The sequence below is a fragment of the Phoenix dactylifera genome, unplaced genomic scaffold (assembly GCF_009389715.1).
Source record: "Phoenix dactylifera cultivar Barhee BC4 unplaced genomic scaffold, palm_55x_up_171113_PBpolish2nd_filt_p 001851F, whole genome shotgun sequence".
Taxonomy (NCBI): domain Eukaryota; kingdom Viridiplantae; phylum Streptophyta; class Magnoliopsida; order Arecales; family Arecaceae; genus Phoenix; species Phoenix dactylifera.
The window spans coordinates 25291-36191 of NW_024069142.1; the positions used below are offsets into that span (position 1 = coordinate 25291).

General features: G+C 39.1%; 1 protein-coding gene across 7 annotated transcripts; it reads right to left on the reverse strand.

The window, feature by feature from the left end:
• Positions 1-20: 20 nt before the first annotated feature.
• Positions 21-8801, reverse strand: LOC120109135 (cysteine-rich receptor-like protein kinase 6). Of its 7 annotated transcripts, none has more exons than XM_039122882.1 (6): positions 8174-8801; positions 5262-5513; positions 4052-4283; positions 1187-1312; positions 628-761; positions 21-457 (listed from the first exon to the last, which is right to left on the reverse strand). In XM_039122882.1, the coding sequence occupies exons 4-6, from the start codon at positions 1299-1301 to the stop codon at positions 218-220; spliced, it is 489 nt and encodes a 162-aa protein (XP_038978810.1). In that variant the 5' UTR covers positions 1302-1312; positions 4052-4283; positions 5262-5513; positions 8174-8801; the 3' UTR covers positions 21-217. The 7 variants fall into 7 exon arrangements, with proteins under 7 accessions (XP_038978810.1, XP_038978808.1, XP_038978813.1 ...); XM_039122880.1 differs by having other exon boundaries at positions 5262-5576; XM_039122885.1 differs by lacking the exon at positions 5262-5513.
• Positions 8802-10901: the final 2100 nt, after the last annotated feature.

The window sequence follows — 10901 nt, forward strand, 5'->3', positions numbered from 1 at the left end:
ATCAATTAAGGCAATACATATGAGAGTACATCCAAAGAGGGCTTAAACATAAGATGGTCAGACATTTGTTTCTTCTGCACTAACAAAAGAGTTACACTAGAAACACAACTATATTAAGTTGGTAGAGGAGAGCCTACATTTAAACAAACACCAAAGTTGGAGGTTCAGTATTAAGTTATAGTTCAACAATATTATGCTGGCTGCATACGTTTAATAGTCAGTTTTGAGTGGATGAAGAAATTATACCAAAAAGAATGGTGTCCAGGCTTCTGTTAGGCACATATTCATAAACAAGCAACTTCTCTTGTTCTTCTAAGCAAACACCCAGAAGCCTTACAAGATTCCTGTGCTGGAGTTTTGCAACTAAAACTAGCTCATTTCTCAGCTCTCTGAATCCTTGTGATGAACTAGCTGATAACCTCTTCACTGCTATTTCTCGTCCATCAGTTAGTAGTCCCTATACAGAATTATAAGTTTAACAGGAGTTATATAGAACCTGAAGAAATTAAAGATAAATATAGAACTGATTTGGATCAAGAAGATTACGTATGATAAAGTTTTTTTATTGGAGTACAATTCTATTAAGATTAGATATAAAGAAGTTGATGCAATAGGCTACCATGATACCTTGTAAACTGCACCAAAGCCGCCTTCTCCAAGTTTGTTCTCTTCAGAAAAGTTAGATGTTGCAAATCGTAGTGTAGATATATCAAGTAATAGGGACTCGACACTTGCGATTTCCTCCAGGCTACTCCCATGTACTGAAAGTGCACGGAATTTTGAAACTATTGTCAAAAATTTCTTTTGAATCTTACAAATAATGATAAGAAGATGAGATAATTGGACCCAGAAAAAAATTCAGAAAATGATGTTGCTTAATTAAACCAAGTCAGCTCTAAATCAAGACCAATATATAGATCGTTGCCTCTCAAGGCGGCAACTTGTGGACCGTTGGACCTCGTTTTAACAGACTTATTAAAGGCTATTGAAATAAATAATCAAGCAATGCACACTTTTTTTTGCTTATAGTAAACCTTTCTGGTCATAACTTCTATAGTAACTTCACCTAAGATTTCATCCTTTTTTCCTCTTGGTAGAACTTTGGTCAAGCCCCAAAAAAAATGTAAAGAAAAGAGCTGGATATTTTGTGAAACAATAGAAAGCATTTAATTCATGGGTTACTTACATGGTAACTTTACAAATGGCTTCCTCCTCCTCGAGATGCAAATGCAAATTATGCAGATCAGCACGAATGCAGTTACTAGAGGTATAGCAATAGCAAGGACCATACCGATGGCCATTTTCTTCTTTCCTGCATTTGATAAATGACCACTTTCATTTGCATTTCTGTATCAACATGGCACATTGACGATAACAAGACATGGAGCCATTGGTTAAGACATACATCATATTAGTGCATCTTTATTGTCTGTTACAAATGTTTGTGGCATGTATGGCAATTGAGGCCGGTCATATTGTGGGAAAGCTTTTATTTATTGTCTTTCCTGCATTTGATAAATGACCACTTTCATTTGCATTTCTGTATCAACATGGCACATTGACGATAACAAGACATGGAGCCATTGGTTAAGACATACATCATATTAGTGCATCTTTATTGTCTGTTACAAATGTTTGTGGCATGTATGGCAATTGAGGCCGGTCATATTGTGGGAAAGCTTTTATTAGTATTTACTCTATAAACCTTATGATTCTTATCTGGCAGGCTTGTTGAATAGAGTGTCTCGGATAAGTGGATTGAGTTTGGATACTTTGTGGTGAATGTTTTACACCATAGAGGGTTGTATAGTCCTTGATCATTGCCATGTCATCTGATCGTGGAAGATAGACAACTGTCAAATACGGCATCATGTTGCGTTCCAAATGTTGTACATCACTATTGGATGTTAAATAGCCGTCCGTCTCCATGATTGGATGACATGGCGGTGATTGCAGGTTGTACAATTCTTCCTGGTGCAAAACATGTACTGCAGAGGATCCCTACTCAAGTGAATTAGGTGTGAAGCAGAACTAGGGTCCAAAATGAACTGCCATTCAAAAGGAATCCATGTGCAATCTTTTCATGCTCCTAGGTTAGTAATAAAAATGTGATCCTATGGAATGTTAATTTGGTGCAATTATGATAGTGCGAACTACCTTTGATCGAACAATAATATACTGGTGCTAGCCAGCAAACCCTTAAATTAAAGAAAAGGTTCTCTACTTTGGCTGGTTTGTGGAAATAACCCTCGTATATTACAGTGTCCTAGATGACTGAATAAATTCATTTCATGCAGGTCTGGAAGCAGTGGGTCAAAGGAACAATTTTGGAGATATTGGACCCATCTTTAGGCAACCATTGCCCAAGAGGCGAAGTGTTAAGATGTGTTCGGATTGGCCTATTGTGTGTCCAGGAAAATCCATCTGATAGACCCAACATGTTACAAGTTGTTGTGATGCTCAGCAGTATCTCTGTGTCTCTCCCGGCTCCTTCTAGACCAGCATTTTGCATTGGAAAGAGTGGTATTGATTCAGATGCTTATTCAAATGAAGTTGATTTATCTAGAGGTACGTATGACAAATCTTCAAGCAAGTTAATACCAAAGTCACCAAATAAGGTGTCGATTACAGAACTTGAAGCTAGATAAATGTATGAAGCTAAGTAGAAGAAGGTTGATGAATATCTTGAACAATTATGGTCTTTCTTCAAAATTATAAAGATTTTTCATCATGGATGTAACACCTGCATTTTTTATCAGACCCTCATAAACACTGGAAATCCAGTGTGCGCGCCTCATGTCTGCCCATTCTCTTACAAGACAATCTATTACTTGATTTCCTTTATTTCCATGTTTACTGATCTTCCAGAATTTAAATAAAGTTCAAGAAAATGATGCATAGAGAACAAGGACATAAACCTAACCTCAAGCAAAATTACCAAAGAATGGTTGTGGATACACAATTGCAAATCCAAATAGACAAGAGAAGGAAAGTGCATAAAAGCAAAGATGATATTTGCTCTAATTAGGTTGGGCGATTAAAAGTATGAACTGCAGCAACCTAAGAGCCGAGGAAAGAGACCAGAGAAAAATGTCTTTTGTCCTGATAGAAGTGGTATTATACTAATAACTAGGCATGATAAGAGGACTTGAAGAAACTCGGACACTCTGTTTTAGAAGAACTAACAATCCCTCATAATTTTATAGCATTTTGTCACCTTGTTAGCACCAAAAAATAGAGGTACCAAGACAAATTTTACTACCACATAATAAACATCTTAAAAGTTAGCAAATTTAAAAAACTGTAATCTAATGGGAAAAATTATAGACATCATAAGCAATTCAGTCATATTGGCCTTTGTCAACAATCAAGTTATGAAGTCAAAGGAGTAATCTGTAAGGTGTACCAGGAAGCAAGCACATTATTTTTGCAAGAAGTTTATGATTTTGTTCTGTATTCCGATGATTCCATTATGAGAAGCTCATCCTTTGACACCATGTCTCTAGGTATGTCATGCTTTAAACCTTAGTTGCCAAAACTGGGAGCAGATGCAGAAATGGATACAAGGAAATGAATTTAAAAAAAATTGAAGGAAATACTTAGGAAGTGAGTACCCAATCGAGTTTCTGGGGAATTTATGAAGCTGGGAAGTAACCCTCAGTAGAAATTTCCCATGACCAAGTCTTAGTCTATGTTTACATCACTCAACCTCCTCAAACAAGTGCAATTACCCAATATGCATATCTGCAGCAATCGAAAGCTAGTGGCTACATGTAAACGTGAATTCACCAGCTTCTTCCTCAATTGAATGGTCATCCAATGCACTCATTCCAGTTCCACCGGTAATGAGGGTATTGATTCTATCTCAACATTGTCATATAAGCATGGCTAATCTAGAAGTACACAACATATATTATGAGATGAAATGCAGCAGATAAAGCAACCACCTAAAGTAAATAAGATGAAATATTGTTTCATCAACATTACTGTAATGGCTGTGCATCCTCAGACTGCTAATCAAGTTTCAGCAAATGTGAATATAAGGGCTAACCTTTTATGTTATTATTCCAATACTAATTAAGAGGTCTTCTGCTCTAGTCATGAGCATATTGGTAGTCGCACTGCCAGAATTTTCCAAATAACAAAATTGGGTGCCTCCCCTCCCCTGTTAATCACGATCACTGTATTAAATTTTTGACCCACTCTTAAAATATCAGTGTCGCTATGTCTTTTATCTGACTTCTTCCAAGGATTAGAAAGGCTGTCACATCATTGGTTGTGCCCTGTAAGATATAGAAGTCATCAGTCAAAGCAAAGAATTGCAGTTCTAGCAACATTTAAAATCTAATATTCATGACTTGATGGGTTCAAAGGCAATGTTGCTAATGCTTCTTTCTTTGAAAGTTCTTTCAACTACTTTATGCTGTCTTTCTTTGAACTTTTCTATTGCAGATGCTAAGGCATAAACTGCTAGACCACCAACAGAACTTCCAAGTTAACCTCGATCCTTTGCTCTCCTCCTAATCCTTCAACAAAACCTAGGTGAAATCCTGGACTGGGTCTATGGCCTTGCTCTCTGTCGAGGCAGTATCGGCCTCCTAGCATGTTCAACGTGCCTCAAAACCACATCTCAGGATCCCATGCGACTATGCCCACATGGAAAAAGTGCAATTTATCACGTATGATGATCGCCACCTGTACTAACTACATGATCACAATTTATTACAAAAATTGGATGATCCCAAATATGTTTGCAAGTGAGGCTGCAGTCAAGCAAAACGATTAGATCAGGAACTGGGAAAGATAATAATTGCGATTTCTCAATAAGCAGTAATTGTTTATGTGTTTCTATTTTGTCAAAATTCCTTCTACCGAAAGCAACAAAGAACTCATCTGGGCAACCCCAGCCTTTTGCAAGTTTGAATATATGCATGAGAGCACAATGATGGTCGGTTGGCACCTTAAAGTAATTACAAACCCAGCAAATTTCCTGTCCAGAGTATGCTCCACCCATGTTTTAGATTCCATTACACGCGTATGTTCCAACTGGAACATAGGATTCCGGTGGCCAAGCAACAAACAACACTAAGCATTACCCATGATAAATTTTGGGCATATCTCCTTGCTACTTAACCATTCATGAAAAGAACAATCATGTAGTTAACAAGCAAAAAAGAAACATGTCTTCAATGAATGAGAGCCAACGAAAATGAAATCTTGAATCTTTGACTTTACTAACATGATGAAGAAATAAATTGTACCTGGTAAAGAATAACCGTGTGGTGCAGTGCATTTTCATGTGGCAAAGATTTTCTTCGCAACTGCATTGCTTCTGAGCATCGCTGTCTCTGAGAACAGGATCTCTTCCTGGCTGTTGACATGCTACTTCTTCCCTTAACGCGGGCAAAGCTAAGATTTCAAGAGACGCTTTCCATAATCAAAGAAATGCGACTTCTTTAATTCAAAAAGGTCTGGCTGTTGAGATGCCCCTTCTTCCCTTAACGCAGGCAAAGCTAAGATTTCAAGAAACGCTTCCCATAATCAAAGAAATGCAACTTCCTTTAATTCAAGAAGGTCTGACGCCAAAGACAACGCAAAATATCAGGGCTAATGAAGCATATCTATCATGTTCCTCAGACCAACAATATGTCGTACCAAAAGGGGTTTAGAAAAGATAATTGCTTCACAACCCTAATCGAAATCGGAGAAAGACAAAGAGGTTGGATTACCAACAGAAAAAATAAAATAAAATAAAATAAAGAAATCGGGGTCAACAGTGTGAAGGAGGAGAACAATAAATCCAAATTTTGAGAAAATCAAGAATCCAGGAAAAAGGGGAAGGTGAAGAAAAAAACAGAAGAACAATATGAGAGAAGAAGCCGGTACCATCACCTGCCGCAAGGACCTCTGGTCGTTGGTCACTAGTGCCCTGCCGGACCACCACCTCTTCCCTTCCCTCTTCCCTAGGAGACCATGAGGACCTCCCTCTCCCTTCTCTATTTTTCTAACAAAAAAAACACCTGCTTCTCTCCCTCTCCCTCTCCCTCTCCCTCTCCCTGTTTCCCTCTCTCTTACATTTGGGTGGACCCTGGAAGAATCTCTCTCTCTCTCTCTCTCTCTCTGCGTGTGTGCATGTGCCCCGGTCGAACCCACTAGAGGGTCCTAAACTAATATTTCAACTGTCAATCGTGTTGACCTCTGCTCTTCGCCAGGCATCACTGGATCCACCATTGACAACCCCCATCGAGTTGCCTTTGCTCTGATCGAAATCTCGTTTTCCAATTCGGAAGATCATTACCTAGAATCAGACGAATTCTGGCGCCGGACGCCGACCACCCAACCAGTCTAGTTTTTCTTCCATCTCTCCATCATATTTTTCACCATTTCCCTCGTTCCATCTATAAGTCTCTTATAACTGATGGTCTTAGTTTTGTGTAGGAGTGCATCATCCGAATAAGGAGAAATTAAAGTAGGGTTGTACACTCTAGACCTTTTTATTTATTAATTTTGAGGAATGACTTAGAGTAGGAGAAAGAATTTCTAGGTGATGGGCTATAGATCAAGGGCGCGTGCCTAAATTGGGACTCTACCATCTAGAGCTATGACCGCTAATACTGATACGCAGATTTAGGGTCATCACCCCTAATACCGAAGGATCCAAGTTTGTAGAATCCTGAGAATGTCTGGAAACCCAATGAAGACACTTCCTATGCCCAAATGTAAAACTTTATTGTACTTTAGGAACTTTTTAGAAAACCTACAATTGGTGTGTTCTGTTGCAGTCACGTCTAGCCTCGTTGAAAACTAATATGTAGGTATCGCTATATTCTAGGTTTTTTAGAGATGGATTCATGTCACATTTTTACTTAGAAAAATCATTTTGCAGTTGTTATCTTGATCAATTTGTTTTTGTTTTTGTACAGACATTCGGAACACAATTTTCCATAAGTTTATATATGTGTATGAAAAAACGGGTATAGTTTACAAAGCACAAAAAAAAAATTTGACAATGTAGACCAAGCATAGGAGACTACATTGTGTATGATGGTTGGATTTTTATGATAAAATTGTGCTTCAAGAAAATTGTTAGAATGACATAGCATGTTGTGAAGCATTTCATGTCAATTTATTTAAAGTTTATACATGTTTGTGTCTGTACCACATCCAGACTGATTGTGCTCTAAAGGTTGGTGTAGGCCCAATAAAATCGGTTTAGATCCAAGAGAGCAAGAGTTATCGATCCATGATGAAGCCTTAGTGTAGTGAAATCCACGTAGGATAGCTGCACCCATCTTTCGAATATTCATAATAGGAAGGAGTGCCGTAGTTATAGCTATTTTTCCACTATCCATAATATGAGAGGAAGGGTAGCACTACTCATCATATATGGTACTAGTGGTCCATGTGACAAATACTAGTGAGGACAAGTATCCAAGAGGAGTAGTGGCACCCATCTTACAGTTAGGAGGAGCCACCTATAAATATCAGAGTATAATGTTGATAAAGAACCTTTTGACATCCAACATATCAATTAATTGTATTTTATCTTTACTTATCTTAACATTAGCTTTATATTATACTATACTCACTGCAAATAAAATAGTCTTTTTCAACGCTTTTTAAAGCCTATACCGATGCTATAAGCGTCGGTAATTTTAGCGTCAATGCTTTCAAAAGCGTCGCATAGGTGGGGATGGAAACATTTTTTACTGATGCTTTTTCAAAACGTCGGCAAAAACTGATGCTATGTTGACGCTTTTAAGCATCGTCCTAATTTGCAGTCCGCAGATGTTTATAAGCATCGGCATAATTATTTTAAAAAAAAAATTGAAAACCCTAAACCTAGAGACCTGAGGATGGCTATTCCGGTCTCCGGCGGTCACCTTCGGAGAAACCCTAGCAAGAAGATCTCGGGATTCTTCTTCGCGAAGGAAGGGGAACACGCTGAGGACCCCCTCCTCCTCGGTCCACGGCACGGCCTCTAGAGCTTTCCTCACCTCCAATTTCTCGAATCCTCACAGATTCACGCAAGACAGCGACCGCATAAGTTAGATGAACCCCCTTCGATCTCTCGAAACTCACAAATTCACGCAAGACAGTATGAAAACATTAAAAATTAAGAAACTGAAAAATGACATATGTATTTTTTTAGAGAATATTCTGAATCCCTAACCTCCATTAGGTTGATCAGAAGATGTCGGCCAGCATCCCGGACGGGCTGCCTCCCATCACCAAGCCTCTTGATGACGGCGGGTATGAGACCATTAAAATGGAGCTTGAAGTGCTCCCCGGAGAGCACAGTAGTGAAGGACAGTGCCTGAAGTGCGCCCTAGGAGACCCGAAAATTGTTGTCTTTGAGGAGATCCGTGCAACAATCGACGAGGGCCGTGACCTCGGCTGACAACAGGCTCTTCGTAGACGCCTCCAATAGCTGGGGAAGCTGCTCCACCCTCCATCCGCTCTTTCGTGTCCGTCACCCGCGCCATCTCCATCGCCTCCTCCATCTCCCCCCAGGGAGGAGAACCTAAAAATATTCTCCCTAGGGTTAGTGCTTCGGATCTGGAAGGGCCCTCTACGATCGAATCTAGCAAAAAAAAAATTAAGGAGAAATCAAAAGAAATCAAGCCAAGCGAGCGAGAGAACAAGAGGGGTTAGGGATCAGGAAGGGATTAGGATCGGGACAGGGGGAGGGTGGGATTTATGTGGGTGGGTTTTGGGGGCCTCCGATGATGCTGTAGAGAAAGCATTGTGGGGGTGGGGGCTAGGTTCATTTGGACTCCGACAATGTTTTAGAGAGAGCGTCGTTGGGGGTAGAGATGGGCACTGGGCCGGGCCGTGGGCGGCCCGGCACGGCACGGCACGAAGCGGGCCGTGCCTGGCACGGCCCCTTTGATAGGGCCGTGCTGGGCTAGAGGTTCCTGGCCAGCGGGCCGTGCCAGGCACGGCCCGCTTCGGGCCTGGGCCGGCACGGCCCGGTCTAGGCCCGCGGGCCAAGCACGGCACGGCCCATAAGGGCCTGGGCCGGGCTGGCACGCGAGCCTGGCACGGTCCGGGCCTGGGCCCGGCTCGGCCCGATAAAATTTTTTTAATAAATTAATAAATATTGAACACTAAGAAATCTTGATTTATGAATATAAAGCCACCTTAATGGTGGGGGGTTTGGCATAGACCCCTACCAGTTTATTAATTTAAATCAAAATGGTACATGAAGGGAGGTTTGGACCTTGGTCTGACCTCTAGATTCTAGAATACAATAAGAAACTAAGAAAGGGCCGAGGTTTGGACCTTGGTCTGACCTCCAGAATACAATAAAAATGTACAATTATAAAAAATTAAGAAATCTTACTAATCATCAGTGATTCAGTGAATCAGTATTCACTCTTCAGTCTTCAGTCTTCAGTCTTCAGTCTTCAGTAGTGTTTGTATCATCATCATCAGAGGATGTTGTATTATGTCCACCTTTATCTTGAAGTCTTGCCTCAGCATCCAGCCAATCCTTGAAGCAGAGAAGCATCTCCACCGTTTCGCCCGTCATCCTACTTCTCTTTTCGTCAAGAACACGCCGACCTGCACTAAAAGCGGATTCCGATGCTACCGTGGACATCGGCACAGCTAAAATATCGCGTGCAATTGCAGACATAACAGGATATTGATTTCTAACACTCTTCCACCAAGATAATACATCTAGATTCTCTATTTGATTTTCATCATATGCAGACTGAAGATCATTTCGTAAATAAAATTCTATTTCACTACTTAAAGATGAAGAAGATGAAGAGGAACTTGAAGCATGTGTGTGTCTTCTCTGTGCAATGAATGAAAAAATAGATGACGAACGAGAACTACTAGAAGGAGGAATAGAGGTTTGTATTTGTGTTCTAGATCCACGAATTTTTTCATCATATATAGCATAAATATCATAAAGAAGTTGTCTTACCTCATCTTTAGCAGATTCAGCATCTTGATTCATATTTTCAGCGTATGCATCAAATAAAATTAGCACGCCATTTAATTTAACTCTAGGATCAAATACAGCAGCTAAGTTGTGCATAGGACATATCCTGTCCCAATACTCATTCCATTTAGATTCCATTAGGTGAATAATAGGCATTAAAACATCATCATATCTATGTTCTGCAAATTTTTGACTAATTATATATGCTTGTTGTAAAAATGAACATGAAGTAGGGTAATAAATACCAGAAAGAACATTGGTAGCATTATAAAAACTAAGCAAAAAATCTTCCAAAATTTTTCCTTTATTCCAATCAGTTTCAGTCAATGTAAATCCTAATCCACGATCATTAATATATGCACTTAATAAATTTTTATATGGGTATGCATCATGTATCATGCTATATGTGGAGTTCCAACGAGTAATTACATCAAGTTTAAATTTTTTAAAACGTTTACCATGATTTATGCATAATTCCTTAAATTCTTGAAGTCTTGATCTAGAAGCATAAATAAAAGAAACTGCATTTCTAATTTTTGAAATCACATCTTGAATCATGCCCATGCCAGCTTGAACAGAAAGATTTAAGATATGACATGCACATCTAATATGCAGTAAATTTCCATCTAATATGGGATGCAATGAGTCTTTTAATAATACAACAGCAGAATTATTATTAGATGCATTATCAAAAGTAATAGACATAATTTTATCATTAATATTATATGAACATGCAGTTTGATAAATTATATTTGAAATTTGTTGCCCAGAATGTGGAAAATCAAAAGCACGAAAAGCAAGAATACGTTTATTTAATTGTCAATCATTATCAATATAATGAGCAGTAATGGCAATAAAATAATTACTACCTACAGATGCTGACCAAATATCAGAAGTTAATGAAATTTTTACATTTAAAGTAGAAAGTGTTTCAATTAAATTTTGT